Genomic DNA, 16,802 nt, shown 5'->3' on the forward strand with positions numbered 1-16,802 from the left:
ACAGCCCCCCGGAAGGACACCCTGTGGCTCCTGGCTCTAAATGACCCCCTCCCCCATCCCCTAGAGGAGTTCCCCGCTCAGCAGATTTTTTTTCTACCCGAATAACTTCTTGTGTTGTGTCTCTGGACTTAGCTGCCTTTATGCTATGCAACACTAGGTTCCCCTGGGATTATACCCAATAAACTGTGTTCTCTTGGCATCACAAACTTGACTGTGTTCTTATGAGGTTAGCTCGTGGGATGTCTGGTCAACGGTTACAGTGAAGCTGTGGGGTCTGGTTTCAGGTCTGTCTTCTCTGGGTCTGAGTGGTAGGAAGGGACAGGGTGATTAAAAATATTTAATAATGGGGACCCCTCATGCCCTGGCCCATGAGAACAGACACTGACCCAATCCAGATGGGCACAGCCATTACCCACAGCCTCAGCCCTGCCCATGGGGACCCACCTGGGTGGCCCCGCAAGGGGCAAAGGCTCTCTCCGTGGTCACCCTGCCTGCCTCTGGTGTTTCCCTCTCCTTCCCTTTAGCGTCTCCTCCTCAGTCCAGCTTCCACTGCCCTGCTGGGCCACCCGCAGGCCCAACACTGGTGACAGTTCAGGAGAGGGGTTTTCCAGGACCAGCCAGGGAGAGGCAGATGGCAGGCAGCGAGCCTGGGCAGACCACCTCGGGGAGGGGAGCTGGAAGATGAGGGAAGGGGGCAGGTGACCCTCTGTCCCCAGTCCTGGATACAGGGCTGAAGTGAAGGGTGGCAGAGACAGGGAAGTATGGGGGGGGGTCAAGCATGGAACAGAGGGGACGGAACCTCACTGTGGGGCAGAGGTCAGAGTACCCCAAAGCCTGCTGGCTGAGCTGCACCCTTCTAGGCATCCAGCCTATCTGTGCCAGGACCTGGGCATCCCTCTGGTCAGAGAAGCATGGCCTATGAGAACTCTGAGGGCCCCATGTCTTCTTTGTCCCCCTGATTTGTTCTTTAGCTGAGAAGACAGGCCCAGAGAGGACAGTGGCTTGCCTGAGGCCACACAGCAGTGAGTGGCAGAGAAGAGGCCATCGTCCAGCTATTCAATTCTGACTGTGGTGATCTTCCCAGTGCATAGCGTCTCGCCCCACCCCTACCCAACCTGAATCATTGCTACCTGCTGGACAGGCCCCACTTCCCTCTGTGCTCTGCGCTCCTGCTCTGGGGCCTGATGTCTGCCACTCCCCACTCTGGCCTGAGGCTCTGGAGACGGTGGGCGGAGAGGTGGGCAGCCGGGTGTGCACAGAGCACATCCCAGCCTTGCTTGCTGGCTCAGGGAGACGGCCAGGGAGCGGGCGGCCGCCTAGCCTTCTGTTCTGGCCGCCGCTCGAGTGGCGCTGCTATTGCAGGCCGACAGGCCACACCGGGTCATGTCTTGGCAGATAATCACACTGTCAATGCCTCTCTCTGTACAGCATGTCCCCTTTAGGTATGCACTCCACAGTTTGTGGAGAGCACTGACAGCCTGGTCTCAGGCACTCAGATGGCCCTGTGTGGTTGTAGGTAGGTGCTTTCTTTTCTTCTTGTTTTAAAGTTTATTTATTTATTTTGAGAGAGGGAGAGAGAATCCCAAGCAGGCTCCACCCTCAGTGTGGCACCTTATGTGAGCTCAGTCCCACAACCGTGAGATCATGACCTGAGTGGAAATCAAGAGTCAGTCACTGGGGCACCCAGGTGGCTCAGTAGGTTAAGTGTTTGAGTTAGTCTCAGGTCAAGATCTTGAAGTTCATGGGTTCAAGCCCCATGTTGGGTTCTGTGCTGACGGCTCAGAGCCTGGAACCTGTTTTGGATTCTGTGGCTCCATCTCTCTCTGCTCCTCCCCTGCTGTGCTCTGTCTCTGTCTCTCAAAAATAAATAAACATTAAAAACCAAAAGAAATTCCAGAGCATCTGCACTGGTTAGGGAGCCCCTCTTATTCTCGACCTCATGCCCACACTTAACGGTGCTCCAGTTTAAATCACCAGCCTCTGTGCAAACCAGAACTCAGCACTTTTGCTCAGCACTACTGGGGACCGGCACTGGCACCCGAGGGGCAGGCTTCGGACATCCCTGCAGACTTTTTGACTCTTATGACATTGCTCTTTTCTCGACACGGAGAGAGGTGATATCAAACATTACATTTTATCAAATTTCCCCAGAGTGAACATAATCCTTTATTTCAAGGTGGTTCTGAAATTGTTTATACTTTGCAGAACTGGTCTCTGGCTATCTTTCTCCTTCACACACACTCCAGTCAATTAATCAATCATCACCTTGTGCATGAAAATCCCAGTGCTAATGCAGGGGTACGTCCAGGGAGAAGTGGGAGCAGGTGGATCAAATGGTGGGTCACAGGCCTCCAGCCCTGAAGAAGCCGACAGTCCGGCTGGGGGACAGCCACACAGCACCAGGCATGGCGGGTGTGGGTGTGGGGCAGGCTCTCAGCTTCTCAGGATGCGGAGGGATCACTGAGAGCTGGGGGGTTACAGAGATTTGGAATTAATGGAGCCTTTGAAGGATAGGCAAGCAGGATGGAGGAGGGCAAAGGGTATTTTAAAGCATAGCCAAGTGTACCCACGGCATGTTCTGGGGACAGTGCACAGCCCATCTCAGTGGAGTGCACGGGTCCTGTCGGGAAAGTAATTAAGATACTTACTGAGCAACATTCATTCTTGCTGATAAGGGGTTCTAGGTCATTATTTCGTTTTAATGAAAAGAATGCTGAGGAAGAATGGAAATAGGCCAGAATGACTTAGAGGCTACTTCATAGCTTTAAAAATATTACTTATATGTCTTATAAAATTATCTAAAAAAAACTTATCAGGAATGTTAAGCCCCAGAATAGGCTGGTGGGCCTGTCTCCTTTTGGCCCAGAGAACACTTTGTCAGTGTTCGAACGGGCAGGTGCTGCTCCCTACACAGAGCTACCCAATCTCTTTCCATCTCTGAGCCTCAGTTTCCCCATCTAGAACAGTAAAGATAGTAAGTCTGGCTTTGGAAGGTTTTTTCCCCCTCCCAGCTCCCTACCCAATTTTTTCCTCCTTCCTTCATTATCTGTCCCCCACCCCCCGCCCTTTTTATGTTCCTTTTCTCTCAAAATCATTTCTTTTCTTTCTCACTTAGCACAATTCACCATGGGCAAAGCGTTCATTCATTCATTCATTCATTCATTCATTCATTCATTTATTCTTTCATTCTGAGACATCTGGGAGCTGGCTCCATGCTTGAACTATAGAGATTTCAGAAGAAGTCGGAGGTCTATCCTTGTCCCCCAAAACTTACAGTCTCCCTGGGAATACAGGGTTCAGACACAAGACAATTTGAGGGTACCAGTGAAGGGCGGGCCAGCAGATCAACCAGCAGTCACTGCCACGGGCGTGCAGAGCCAGTAGGGCAAAGCAAGCCTGGAGCAGGGGTAGGCTCCTGAAACATTCCAAGTCTCAGTTTACTCATCTACTAAATGGGGGGATATTGGCGATGCTAATCTCATGAGATTGTTGTGAGCAGTGAATGAAAGAACACCTGGAGAGAGCTCAGCATGGGACCTGGCAGGTACTAAGTGCTTAGTGAATGATGGCTGGTACCATCAGCCTCGCTATTAATAGGGCTGCATCAGGAGACAAACCCCTTCTGGGCAAAGGCCTAGGAACCCATGTGGCCCCCAGGGGTCACATGTATAAACAGCATGGGGCTTCTCAGGCCTTTTTTACTGTGGTTTCTCTGGGCTCTGTGCATCCAGGGTGGCCCTTCAGCCCAGAGCATGGGAGGCTCCTCAGGGCTTGGGTGGAGCCCTGCACTCACATGATGGGAAACACGAACACCAAAGGAGGCTCATCCAAGTTCTCAGCTAAGCTGCGTCCTTTGCACTGAGGCATGGATTTCCAGGGAGGAGAAGGTGAGGCAGCCAATAGTCCCTGGAACTGTGTTGGGCAGGTACTGGTCACACCAGGCTCCTGGGTGTGGGAAGGGCAGGGTGACTCATGAAAGTTTTATATCTGAGGGCCCCCAAACGCATGCACCTGGCCTGTGGGATGGTGGCCTAGGTGCTCAGAGCCCATCTACACTCCCTAGTGACAACTTCTTAGCGTTGTTAGCTTGAGCACAGCAAGACTCCGCCCATGTGGTGACCGGTGTTCATAGCAGTTGGCGTTCCCGAGCACTTACCATGAGCAGGTGCTGTTTCTACATGCTTTTTAATCCTCAGAGCAGCCCTAGGAAGTAGGTATTGTTATCTTCTTTCCATTTACAGAGGAGGAAGCAGAGAGATGGGGAGAAGTTCAAGCACGCAGTTGGTACATGTTGGGGCTGGGATTTGAACTCTTAGAGTTCTGAGCTCTTTCTCCTGCGACACCAGAGGCTGTTGGCCATCTGGTGGAGCCCACACTATCCCTCTTTCTGTCCTTTGCAGAGCCTAGCCACACCTGGCAGCCGGGGAGGGGTTCCCAGCAGAGGTGGAGGTAGGTGGTGTGGCGGAGAGGCCATCTTGGCTCTGCCGGTCACTAGCTGGTGGCAGTTCGGCAAGCTCTTATCATCCCTGGGTATTGGTGTCCTCAGCTCTGAGGTGGGGATGACAAGCCTGGGCTCACAGGGCAACATGGGGGTGAAGTGAGGCTTCATGTACCCAGAAGGCTGCCGGCGCTCAGCTCACGGCCATTCTCTAGATGGGAAGGTGAAACATGTCCCCAGAAGAGTAAGCAGGACCCCAAACTGCAGGGCAGACTGGAAGGCCGGTCCCACAGGGTTCTACCTGCCTGCTGGCTCAGCTCCCAGCCCCCACTCCCAGGCTTCACTTGCTTGGCAGATGGGATGTTCTAGAAAAATACACCCCACCCCTCGACTCCAGTGCAGACAGCTCCTGCAGCACATAAAACTCTGAGGGTCAGACTGTGTCTCCAGGGAGGTCTGTGAGCTCCACCTCTGCCCCCAGGCAGCCAGCAAGAAAGGCTTCTCCGCTTTTCGGCCAGGGTGTGGGAAGACATACTTCCCTATACATGGGAAGTGTGACCGCGGACAGGTGCTCAGTAGGCTGACCTCTAGGTGTTTTGGCTGATAGTGGGGCTATACAACCAGCCATGTTTCCTGGTGAGGGAGGGAGTGGGGGTCTCACCCCAAGGCTCTGCTCTGTCTGGGGTGCCCAACTCTCCCATTTTGCATGGGACCGAGGGCTTTCCAGAGATATGAGGTTTTTAGCACTAAATCGAGAACAGTCCTGTGGAAGTTGGGGTCATTGGTCACCATTGCCATATTTCCTGGGCCATTCTAGAACCTTCTGTGTCCCCTTGGTGATGAGGTCTTTGTTTCCTGCAACAGCCAGGCTTGCTTTTCTAGCACCCAGGGGCCAACCCAGAGGCCTCTTCTGTTCCCCTGGGCCCATAAAAGGAGATAATGCTGGAGAAAGTCAAGATCATGGCTGTGTGTTCCCACACCTCCTAAGGCGGAGGCTGAGGCCTGGGCCGGGATGACAGGCCCCTTTGAAGAACTGACGAATACTTGGTCTTCCCGGCAACACAGGGTGAGGGAGACGTCTCGACGTGGCCACCAGTTCAACGGAGCTCCCATTTTATGAGGCCGGGAAATGTTCGCGGGAAGCTAAATAACAGGGTAATGAGGGGTTCTTCTAGAAAGTGGTATTAACTTTAATGAGGAGAAAACCCTTTCTAAAGGCCAACGCCCACTGGGGCAGAGATATAAACATGGGGTGAAGAGCTGCTTCTCTGCATTGGGGGGCGCCTGGCCTTGAAGACCTATCGCTTGTGTCTGGGCTGCCGAGGCCATGGCTTCCAAGTGCCTGAAGGCCAGCTTCTCTTCGGGGTCTCTCAAGGGCCCAGGAGGGGTTGGTGGAGGCTCCACTCGCGTGTCCACAATGTACTCCAGCAGCTCTTGCAGGCTCCCGAGCCTCTCGCCCGGGACGCGGAGTTTCTCTGCGTGCTCGGTGGGGCTGGGCCGGAGTGGCTGCAGGATGGCCAGCTGCCTGCCCGCTCTCTGCCTCCCGTACGGGGGCTATGCCACCAGCTACAGCGTGGGTGGGGGCTGGTTCGGGGAAGGTGTCCTGAGCGGCAGCGAGAAGGAGACCATGCAGTCCCTGAACGACCGCCTGGCCAGCTACCTGGAGAAGGTGCGCCAGCTGGAGCGGGACAACGCCAGCCTGGAGAGCCGCATCCGGGAGTGGTGCCAGCAGCAGGTGCCCTACCTGTGCCCCGACTACCAGTCCTACTTCCAGACCATCGAGGAGCTCCAGAAGAAGGTGAGAGGTTCAGAGTGGCTTTGGCTGCCCAGGAGTCTGACGTCACCAGCACTGGATGGGAAGCCAGAACAGCTGTGGTGGGAGCCCTGCTCCCATGGGGTACTTGAGAGAGGTCACAGGGCATGTTCCCCTCTGTGGCCTCATTTGCTCCTCCCGGTCATCTGATGAGAGAGGTATCACTAGCCCATTTTACAGAAGACAACACTGAAGCTCTGGCTGGTTAAGTGACTTATTCGAGGTGGTCCAGACAGCAGTTGGTGGAGCCAGAGGTTGAACACAGGCTCTATGGACTGATTGACTGTGTAACCTCTGCTAGCATGGCCTTCCTCTACGAGTTTTAATTTCTTCTCCTCTTCCTCCTTCTCTTCCTCCTCCTCCTCTTCCTCCTCCTCCTTCTAAGGTGAGGGGATCGGACTTGATTTGTTTGGCACAGATCGAGTTTTCTATAAAGAACTCAGGGAAGAAAGGGCCTATCAGACGTTTCCTTCTTGCCCAGCCCACATCCCCTGAAAGTCCCAGCTGCCTCTTGGAAGGGACCATTTGTGACGAAGGAATCACAGAGTATGCCGTTGTTCCTGACCCGCCCTGAGCCCCCAGTGGCCTGGAGACAGGAAGATGAGAGGCAGCCTTTCCCTGTCCACCTGTCCACACCAGGTTACAGGTCTCAGAGGCGCCGCAGTGCGAGAGGCTGCAGAGGCCTCCTCCTCTGCTCCCTACGGCATGCTTGTAATATACCTTCATGGAGCCTCAGAGGCCAGGAGTCCCGGGATGGCCCGAGGTGGCCCTTGCCAGCTTTGGGGAACTCCAGCCAACAGAATGTCCTTCTTTGCACTGATGTCATGTCTTTATTGCCCCAGACCCTGTGCACCAAGGCCGAGAACGCCAGGCTCGTGGTGCAGATCGACAACGCCAAGCTGGCTGCAGACGACTTCAGAACCAAGTGAGTGTCCTGCTCGCTCTTTGGTTGGGGGCTGGTAGAAGTGGACATAGGTGATGCCAGGACTCAGGGTTTTGGCTGCACTAAAGTCACTGAGGCATTAAGATGGGACACACAGAACCAGGCCGGCCTGGGGTGGGGTCTGACTTGGGCATAAAAAGGAGAGGTAGCTTCAGGTGCCCTGCTATGTGTCTGCCAGGTACGAGACAGAGGTGTCCATGCGGCAGCTGGTGGAGTCAGACACGAATGGCCTGCGCAGGATCCTGGATGATCTGACCCTGTGCAAGGCCGACCTGGAGGCCCAAGTGGAGTCCCTGAAGGAGGAGCTGCTGTGTCTCAAGAAGAACCATGAGGAGGTGAGCACAGGGGAGGAGGTGAGCTGGTGAGCATGGGAAGGAAGGTAAACATGGGGAAGAGGTGAGCATGGGGGCAGGTGAGCATGGGGAACAGGTGAGAACATGGGGAGCAGGTGAGAGCATGGGGAGCAGGAGAGAGCATGGGGAGCAGGAGAGAGCATGGGGAGCAAGCAGGTGAGAGCATGGGGAGCAGGTGAGAGCATGGGGAGCAGGAGAGAGCATGGGGAGCAGGAGAGAGCATGGGGAGCAAGCAGGTGAGAGCATGGGGAGCAGGTAGGCACATGGAGGAGGGTGAGTGCAGCAGCCAGCTGGGAAAGTCAGAGCTGACCCTGATCTGTGCCATAGGAAGTGAACTCACTTCGCTGCCAGCTTGGTGACCGGCTCAATGTCGAGGTGGACGCTGCCCCGCCTGTCGACCTAAACCGTGTTCTGGATGAGATGAGGTGCCAGTATGAGACCCTGGTAGAGAATAACCGCCGTGATGCTGAAGAGTGGTTCAACACCCAGGTACGTGCCTAGAAAGTCAGTACAACAGAGCCACAAGGTGGGTCACACAAGCCGCAAGGTGGCTCTGAATCAAGAAGCTGAGTTTGAGCCCCAGATCTGTTTTGACCTCACTATGCACGTTGGGCAGGTTGCTGTCCTCTTGGCAGTTATGTCCTCAGGGATGAAAAGAATGGGTTGGACTGGTGTTCTGGAAGGTCCTTCTTGGCTCATAATTCAATGTGGCCTCTATAGACCTCTGCAGCTGAGTCCCTATGTTCCTGACCGGGTCCTGTGTGTGTATGTTTCAGACCGAGGAGCTGAACCAGCAGGTGGTGTCCAGCTCGGAGCAGCTGCAGTCCTGCCAGGCGGAGGTCATCGAGCTGAGACGCACGGTCAACGCCCTGGAGATCGAGCTGCAGGCCCAGCACAGCATGGTGAGCCCGGGGGCTTGAGCAAGGCTGCTGGGGGACCAAACCTGGCAGCACGTGAGCCCCCTGGGCCTCCGTGCTTGGACCACACAGGCAGGCTCCAGGCATTCAAGTTCTTAAGCATCAGGGACTTCCTGTGTAGCGGGAATGAGGTCCCAGCCCCCATTCACAAGTGTCCCAGTGGGAAAAGACAGGAGACCTGTAGCAACCAACATGTCCTGTAGCGGCTCTTGTAGATTCACTCTGAGTACTTATCAGTTGCTCAGGGATGTCATTAATGGGGGAGATACTCTCTAGATCGGGCAGGCTACGGGGGCCACCTGACTATTTCAAATGAAATACCCAACTGTGGTTCGTCCTGGCTCAAAGTGATTCTCTGAGCTTCTGTCCTTGGATTCTGAGGCCTCACTGAGACCCAGCTGGATTAAGTGCATCTTCTCTGCTCCTTCTCGGACCTCTCACCTTCGCCTTCCCTACCCAATCCTCGCCCTTGCAGAGAGATGCTTTGGAATCCACCCTGGCGGAGACGGAGGCGCGCTACGGCTCCCAGCTGGCCCAGATGCAGTGCATGATCAGCAACGTGGAGGCCCAGCTCGCTGAGATCCGGGCTGACCTGGAGCGGCAGAACCAGGAGTACCAGGTGCTGCTGGACGTGCGGGCCCGGCTGGAGTGCGAGATCAACACGTACCGGGGCCTGCTGGAGAGCGAGGATGGCAAGTGAGTGTCGCCACACACTCCCCAGTCTTCCAAATGCGGTCGACAAAGCTCTGGGCAGGCAGCATGGTGCCTGGGGACAGCCCGGTATTTGGAGTCAGGAGCCCTGGGCTTTTAGTTCTGGTCTTACTACAAATTCATCACGTGACCCTGGCAAGTCCTTTTGCTCTCTGGGCCTCTGTTTCCCCATTGATAAAACAGGGAGGTGGGATTAGGTGATTTTTAAGGCGCTCTGAGTTATTGAAAACAGCAACTGGGAAATCACAGTAATCTGCACTTTTTCTTCCTCTTAGGCTGCCCTGTAACCCGTGTGCCCCTGATCACTCGCCTTCCAAGCCATGCCTCCCCTGTCTTCCGGCGGTCTCCTGCGGTCCCGGCGCTGCCCGCACCACCTGCAGCCCCCGCCCCATCTGTGTGCCCTGCCCGGCGGGCCGGTTCTGAGAGTGACTGGCCGTGGTCTCCAGGGCTTAACTTGGCCTCTTTTCAACCCTAATCCTAAAGCCCACCCCCCACCCCCCCTTGTGCGGAGCCCAGGGCCCTGGGGCCTGGCCCTGAGAGGGCTCCCTGCAAATACACACCTCAAAGGCTCTCCTAGCCTGTCACTAAGGCTGGTCACCCCTGAAAGCCTCAGCTCCTCATCATTTCAATGGGTGCCAGCCCATCTCTGTCCTCAGGCTGCCTCCTGGGTCAGGTTTTTCTTCTGGGCACTCTTCTAGTGGGTTCTGAAATGCAGTAGAGGGCTTATGTGGGCAGAATAATAAAGTGCATTTGCTTTGGCTCTCGATGCCTGACTGGCACCATGCTGGTATTGCTGTTTTGTGTCACTCCTGGGTGAAGATGGCTGACTCCTAGGTAGACGAATAGGGATGTTTGACCATGTATGACCCTGGGGATGACAGGGTCCCTGTGACCCTCTTTGGGGGGGGGGGTATGTGCGTACAGCGGGGTTTTTGCTCAGCTGCTCCGCTTTCCTGATGAAGACGCTTCTCTAAGGTTCTGATGTGGTGGCCCGTGTTACCAGCCCTCTCCTACTACTCTTCTTAGTCTACCTGGGAGACTACATCCCAGAGGAGGGTGGATAAAGCCAAGACCAGGGCTGTGTGAAGGATCTAGGCAGCTTTTCATTTCATGCCTGGGGTTCTCATAAGAGCAACAATATGGAAATCCCACATCCAGGGGACTTTTGTTTCTTTCTTCCATGGCAGAACTTTCCCACAGCCCCTCAGTCCAGCAAGCACCCTAAAAACCCATACCCCATCAAAAGCAGGAGATGGGAGAGTGAGCCTGCCATTGTGCCTTCCAGCCACAATTTAGAGATTCTTGTCCATGAGAGATTCATCATGTGCTGTGTGCCTTTGGGACCCGCAGTATCTTTGAGCATTTCTGCATGGCTGTGGGCTCTCCCAGCGTCTTGGCCCAAAGGCTCTCATTTATGTCCAGACTGTTCTCCTCCTAAAACAGACCAGGCAGATACCAAGCTCCATGGATCCCATGGGAAACGGAGATGAAGGTAGAACTTTCTCAGGCAGAAAGGAAGGCGGTGTCTCCAGAGAAGAGTCCTGCACTCTTCATGAGATGCCAAGAGCACCACTATGAAATGTTAGTGATGTTGAGAGAGTTGCAACAACACTGGGGGTGGAGAACTGATTGGGGAAAGACGCTGACCAAGGTGGGCCTGAGACCCCCACCCCTTAAAGGGGCCTGGTATAATTCACCCTGATTCAACTTCAGAGTTGTCCCCTTTCTTTAAAAAAAAAAATGTCTGAGAGAGAGAGAGAGACAGAGAGTGGGCAGGGGAGAGGCAGAGAGGGAGACACAGAATCTGAAGCAGGCTCCAGGCTCTGAGCTGTCAGCACAGAGCCCGACACGGGGCTCAAACTCACTGTGAGATCACGACCTGAGCTGAAGTCGGATGCTAAGCGACTGAGCCACCCAGGTGCCTGAGCCACTCAGGTGCCCTTAGAGTCATCCCCTTTCTAATCCCTGTAAAGGAGGGCCTGGGGCTTTGGTGTCTCCCAGCCCCTGACCGCTAGTACCTGCATCAACTCCGCGTTGGCCTTCTTGGAACACTTGGCTGCTTTGTTGAGTCTCAGCCTCCTGAAGAGGCTGATGGTCTCACAATCATTCAGTTTACTCAACAAACCTTTGCTGGGTGCCTCCCTGGGCCACACAGTGTGTCAGGTGCCAAGAGCAGAACTGACCCTCGTCAGAGGGAGACCTTGGGATGGGAAAGGAGGGGCACCTACTCCCTGCCTCAGTGGTAGGAGGAGGCCCGATGAAGGGGCCTTGGCGTTATGATGATGAAGACGGGCTCCAAACATGAAATCAGACCGACCTGGGGTTCAAATCCTGACCCCACCACTTATTGCCTATGGGAGTGTTAGCATGGGGTGGCCCCTTGCTGAGAGCCAGTTTCCTCATCAATAAAACAGAGGCCATGACACTCACTGTACGATATATAAGGTCTGTCCTGCTTCGCTGAGCATATGCTGGGCCTTGGAAAACGGCTCATGGTGTTGACTATCTATCCTAGCTGGAGGCCCGGATCGCTCTGAGGGCGGGCATCTACATTTTCCCTGCCCGGAGTTTCATTTCTGAGCTTTCCTTCCAAGCAGCCACGCCTAGCAGCCAAGGTGGAGAGGCAGTTCCATGACTTAATATTTTTTCTGACTCGGGGGAAAGTCGGGTGTAGGGCAGCCACAGTCAGCAAGCAATGCATGGGTGCTCCCTTGAGCGCACAGGCTCCAGGTAACTCTGTTAGGAAGCCACATTTCCTCTTTAGGACATTCCTTGTGGTACGAACCCCTTCCAAACCCATCTTAATTCCCCTCCAAGATGGAGAGAACCAGACCCTGTGTAGTCCTGCCACTTATTATTATTTACTTATTACTTATTATTATTTACTTCAGCTTTGAATATAATGCTATTGCCATTAGGTCGGAGATTCTCAATCTTGGCCGCACATTGGAATGACCTGGGGGGCATACGGATGCATGGTTGGTCTGGGATATGGCCTGGTGTTGGGGTATTAGAACGCTCTCCCAGTGATTCCAGGGTGCAGCCGGGGTTGAGGGTAAGGCAGCTGGGAGTTCCGGGAACGCAGGGCAGCTCTGACGTCACCCTGAGCGGTAGGCGACTCCTGAACTGTACTTTTGGACTATTCCTCAGCTCTGGTTTTTTTCTCTCCTTTAATTTCAAACATCTGCACTGAATTTTAAATTTCAGTTATCATAGTTTTAATTTCAAAGAGTTAGGTTTTTGTTGTTCTCTGTTCCTCTTTCATAACATTGTTTCAAGACTGCTGTTCTCATCCCCGAGGTTATTAAAAAGCATACACGCGTGTACGCATGTATTAATAGATTGTCTTAAATTCTGCCTTGTTTCAGGTTCCCCCAATGTCCTCTTCACCAATTTGTTTGTTGGCTTGTTGTGTCTCTGTTTGCGATGCTAGAAACTTCTCTCAAATGTCTGGTGATCCTTCTGCTTATATTTGAAGAGATGACACTAAAAAGTTGATGGAAAGTGCTGTGCATATAGGCGGGTTGGCAAGCNCACCCAGGCGCCTCCAGGAATTGCGTTTCTAACATGTTCCTGAGCAATGCTGGTGCTGCTGGTCTGGAGGCCACATGTTGAGAATCCCTGGTATACTTTATTACAATAATAATTATTTTACAGTTTTTTTTTTGGGGGGGGGTGAGGATTAAGTAGGCAAATTAATGCCAAGCACCCAGCACAGTGCTTGGTACTTGTATAGATTCAATAAATGCTGGTTATGATTTTGAAGACAGGTCCAATGCGTCTCGTTCCATTGGGTTGGTACTGTCGTCATACCTCCTCCCATCTGATTCTGTTCTCTAAATAGTTCATCCAGACAAAGGAACTAGAATTGACGGCTGGTGCAGGAATTCAAACTGAGAGATGATTTAATCGAACCCTTTCAATTTGCATGAGGAAATCGAAACCCAGAGAGGTAAAGCAATTTTCCCAAGGTCACACAGCAAATTAGAAGGTATCTTTTTTTTTTTTGTAATTCTCCAGAATTCTTCCTTTTATTTGAAGACCTGTTAAAACAACATGGTCAACCTTGTTTCTTGCTCTCCTCCTTTAGACCGAAGCCGTTCTTGCCTATTTATACGTGTGTATTGCAGCCAGGTCACCGGCCCTATGTAGCACCTCTATCCTGACTTCTCTTAAGCAACAGATTTCAGGGAACAGGGCTGCGTGGCATTTTCCCTTCTCTGCCCTTTCAGCATAGAGATACATGAAAGGAAAAGACAAGTGCTTACACCCAAGTATTATATTGGGAAGATTAATGAATAAATAGTGGCCATATAATACCCATGGATTAAAACGTGAAGTGTGTGAGCCTACAGGTACTGCATGCGAGACAGAAAAGTGCTGGGCTTGCACATTGCTTTCTCACGCAATGCCCAAGGCTTCTCTACCTGGAGACGCCTGCTCCAGTCCCTTGGCTCAGCTCGTGCCAGGGCTGCAGGGCACCACTTCTCAGCGGGGCGGATTCACTCTGCCTCCGTCTCTGAGGTCCCGCAGGAGCCCTGCGATGCAGAAAGTGAAAAGAGAGCCTATTCCAGCCTGTCCACCCCTGTCCTTTCCACAGACGGTCAGCGAACTCTCCACATCTCTGGGGCAGTGATGAATGAAGGGCGGGTCCAGAGATGGTCAAGATAGAGCGTCTGCCCCATGGGGGGAGAACGTGATACTGATCTCCTCTCCCGAGAGTGGCATCCTCACGTCTCAGCATCATCCGGCTGGAAAGATGCCCCTGATTCTTAGGCTTTCTGCCTTGTCTTGAGTTCGTTCTCTTCTCCCTGATATCACTACCCCCCTGGGTAGGGAGATGATGTAGGTTTAGGAGCCTCTGATCTTCTGTCTCCCATCTCCTTGGATTTATAGCACTGGCAGTATCGGTGAAGCTTCTGGAACCCACACATTTCCTCCTTAAGGGGCAGGCCTCTTCCCCCAGGGAATGCTCTCGTTAAAAGGAAGAGTGGCTGCTCCACGGGACTGCGGCGTTTCTCAGGGCTGGAGCCAGTGGGGGCGCAGTGGCCGCTGGCGGCACGGGGGCCAGGTGCTGTGGGGTCCTGGCAGCCCCGCCCTGGTAATGAGGGGCCAGGCACAGAGCCGGTCCTTTGAAGATATGTCCTGAAGCTCTCCCCTGGCGATCAATGACAGGAGCCCAGAGTCCTGCTTTAGCCAAATGATTGGCTTGGCCTCTTTTATGGGGAAAGGAACTCCTCATTGGAAACCAAATTATAAATTAATTAGCAGCTTCCTCTGGGGCTGTGTATAAACATCAACACCACCCCACGGCAACTTTCTAGCACGAGTCCCCTCATTCCGGGGGTATAAAAAGGCCCGAGCGGGATGGGGTCTGTAGACACTGGCAATCCAGGTAGCTGTGGCTGTGAAGGGGCCTCTCTGACATGACATCCAGCTGCTCACCCATTTCCATCAAGAGCTGCCCACGGCCCCCCTCTGTCTGCTCCAGCAGCATGAGCTGCCGGCCTGAGCTGTGCCTGGGTTACGTCTGCCAGCCCGTGACATGCGTGCCTTCTGTCTGCATGCCGACCACCTACCGGCCAGCCAGCTGCCTCCCCAAGACCTACCTATCCACCTCCTGCTGGCCCGGCAGCTACCGGCCGGCCAGCGGTATCTCCAGCTCCGTGGGCACCTGCAGCTGGTACTGCGAAGGGACCTTCAATGGCAACGAGAAGGAGACCATGCAGTTCTTGAACGACCGCCTGGCCAACTACCTGGAGAAAGTGCGCCAGCTGGAGCGGGAGAACGCGGAGCTGGAGAGCAAGATCCAAGAGGCCTGCCAGTCTGCGGTGCCCTCCATGTGTCCTGACTACCAGTCTTATTTCAGGACCATTGAGGAGCTCCAGCAGAAGGTGAGGGCACGCAGTGAACTGACTCACCGGGAAGGCAACCAGAAGGGCTGGCCTTCCAGATTTGAATCTCATTAGTTTATTAAGCCTCAATCAGGGGAAAGAGACTTCCCTAAGGCATACGATTGTCTCATAATTGGAATGTTCAGCTAGAGTCCTTATCATGGAAAGAGATCTGGGATCTAGAATCAGTTCTACCACTGCATGGCTTTGGGAGGGGCCTTTCCCTTCCCCAGGCCTCAGTGTCCCCATCAATGAACTGGTCACAGTAATGGTTCTCACCTGAGGGGTCTGTCAAGAGGATTCCATGAGTTGCTGCAGGTGAAGTGTTTAACACAGCCTCTGGCGCATGGTGAGTTTCCAGTACATGGTAGCATTTGTTAGGATCTGCCTGTCCCAGGAATGACTTCAGACTTGACAGCATTCTCTCCTTCCACATTGTTCACTGCAACCAAAGTGGGGTGTTTGGATTTATGAAGACCTAGGCACTTAAAAATTAAATCCCACGTTCTCCAGGGACTAGCAGTTCACCAAATATTCCCCAGAGTTCCAGGAAAGAGGGGCTCCTGCAGGAATGGCCACCAGGCTGCGGAGCCCCATCGGCTACTGGCTTCTCCTTTGGGCTCTTTTTCCTTCTCCTTCTCCTGAACGAACCCCCTCTTGTGCCTTGGCCCCCAGGTTCTGTGCACCAAGGCAGAGAACGCCAGGATGGTCGTGCATATTGATAATGCCAAGCTGGCTGCGGATGACTTTAGGACGAAGTGAGTCTGGCCCGGGGATGGTGGGGGCACCCCCTGCTCCCCGCACCTCTTTGGGGCAGCTCTCCTTTAGTTTCAGGGAGGGCTGGAAAGGCGCCAGCAGCTCCGGGTCTTCCCTGAGTGCTGCAGTCAGTTTCAGCCCTCATTTGCTGACCGCGTCCCTGGGCAGGTACGAGACGGAGCTGGCCATGCGGCAGCTGGTGGAGGCCGACACCAACGGCCTGCGCAGGATCCTGGACGAGCTGACCCTGTGCAAGGCTGACCTGGAGACCCAGGTGGAGTCTCTGAAGGAGGAGCTGCTGTGTCTCAAGAAGAACCATGAGGAGGTGAGCCCTAAAGTCAAGTTGACGCGGCCCCCAGCGTGGGAAGCATGTGAGGGTTTTGGGTCAGATGGACTTGGGGTGAAATTCCCAGGCTTGCCGTGTGCTGCTTCTGTGACTTGCCCACTTCACTGAGCCTTTCTGAGCCTCCTTTTCTGTAACACAGAGCAGTGCTATGACACGGGGCTGCTGTAAGCATTCAGTGAGGTCATGGGTATGAAACGCCTGTCGCTCGGTCCCCCGCTCAGACTGCGAGCCACCGCCACCGTCTCTTCTGTGTTTCCTGGTCTCGGGTGACTGCCAGATGCTTGTGGTGACTGCATGTGTTTTGTTCACGAGAGCCACTTTCTGGTGGCAGAGTGGTGTCTGAGGGGCAGAGAGCGGTTGTGCTCCGGAACCCACATGGAGTGGCCGGTTCTTCTCTGGAAGGCTCTGCCGCTGCGGCCGACCTCCATCTCTTTCAAGGGAGAGTCAGCTGCCGCGCTTTTCTTTATTTCCTCATCCTGCCCTTCTTCCTTGCTCCTGTTTGCATATAATATACAAAATCCACACCTCAATCCTTTATTTTCTGACTTTCTCCTCATCTCCAGCAGGTCCGTGGAGGGAGATTTCTCCACCCTGGGCACCTGGGTGCTGCAAAGGCCACAGAGCTCTGGTG

At 53.9% G+C, this 16,802-nt stretch overlaps 2 protein-coding genes across 2 annotated transcripts in view; both read left to right on the plus strand.

The window, feature by feature from the left end:
• Nucleotides 1-5,311: 5,311 nt before the first annotated feature.
• KRT35 (keratin 35) lies at nucleotides 5,312-9,947 on the plus strand. The gene is made up of 7 exons (XM_077779380.1): nucleotides 5,312-6,236; nucleotides 7,094-7,176; nucleotides 7,373-7,529; nucleotides 7,875-8,036; nucleotides 8,324-8,449; nucleotides 8,940-9,160; nucleotides 9,451-9,947. The coding sequence occupies exons 1-7, from the start codon at nucleotides 5,766-5,768 to the stop codon at nucleotides 9,596-9,598; spliced, it is 1,368 nt and encodes a 455-aa protein (XP_077635506.1). The 5' UTR covers nucleotides 5,312-5,765; the 3' UTR covers nucleotides 9,599-9,947.
• A 4,654-nt stretch (nucleotides 9,948-14,601) lies between these two features.
• Nucleotides 14,602-16,802, plus strand: part of KRT32 (keratin 32) — a 5,578-nt gene continuing 3,377 nt past the window's right edge. Inside the window, exons 1-3 of the mRNA XM_077779123.1 lie at nucleotides 14,602-15,069; nucleotides 15,745-15,827; nucleotides 15,994-16,150. Of these exons, the coding sequence (XP_077635249.1) occupies nucleotides 14,602-15,069; nucleotides 15,745-15,827; nucleotides 15,994-16,150 (708 nt within the window). The remainder of the gene's footprint in view (nucleotides 15,070-15,744; nucleotides 15,828-15,993; nucleotides 16,151-16,802) is intronic.

This window comes from Crocuta crocuta, unplaced genomic scaffold (assembly GCF_008692635.1).
Source record: "Crocuta crocuta isolate KB4526 unplaced genomic scaffold, BGI_CrCroc_1.0 scaffold68, whole genome shotgun sequence".
In the NCBI taxonomy this organism is placed as follows: domain Eukaryota; kingdom Metazoa; phylum Chordata; class Mammalia; order Carnivora; family Hyaenidae; genus Crocuta; species Crocuta crocuta.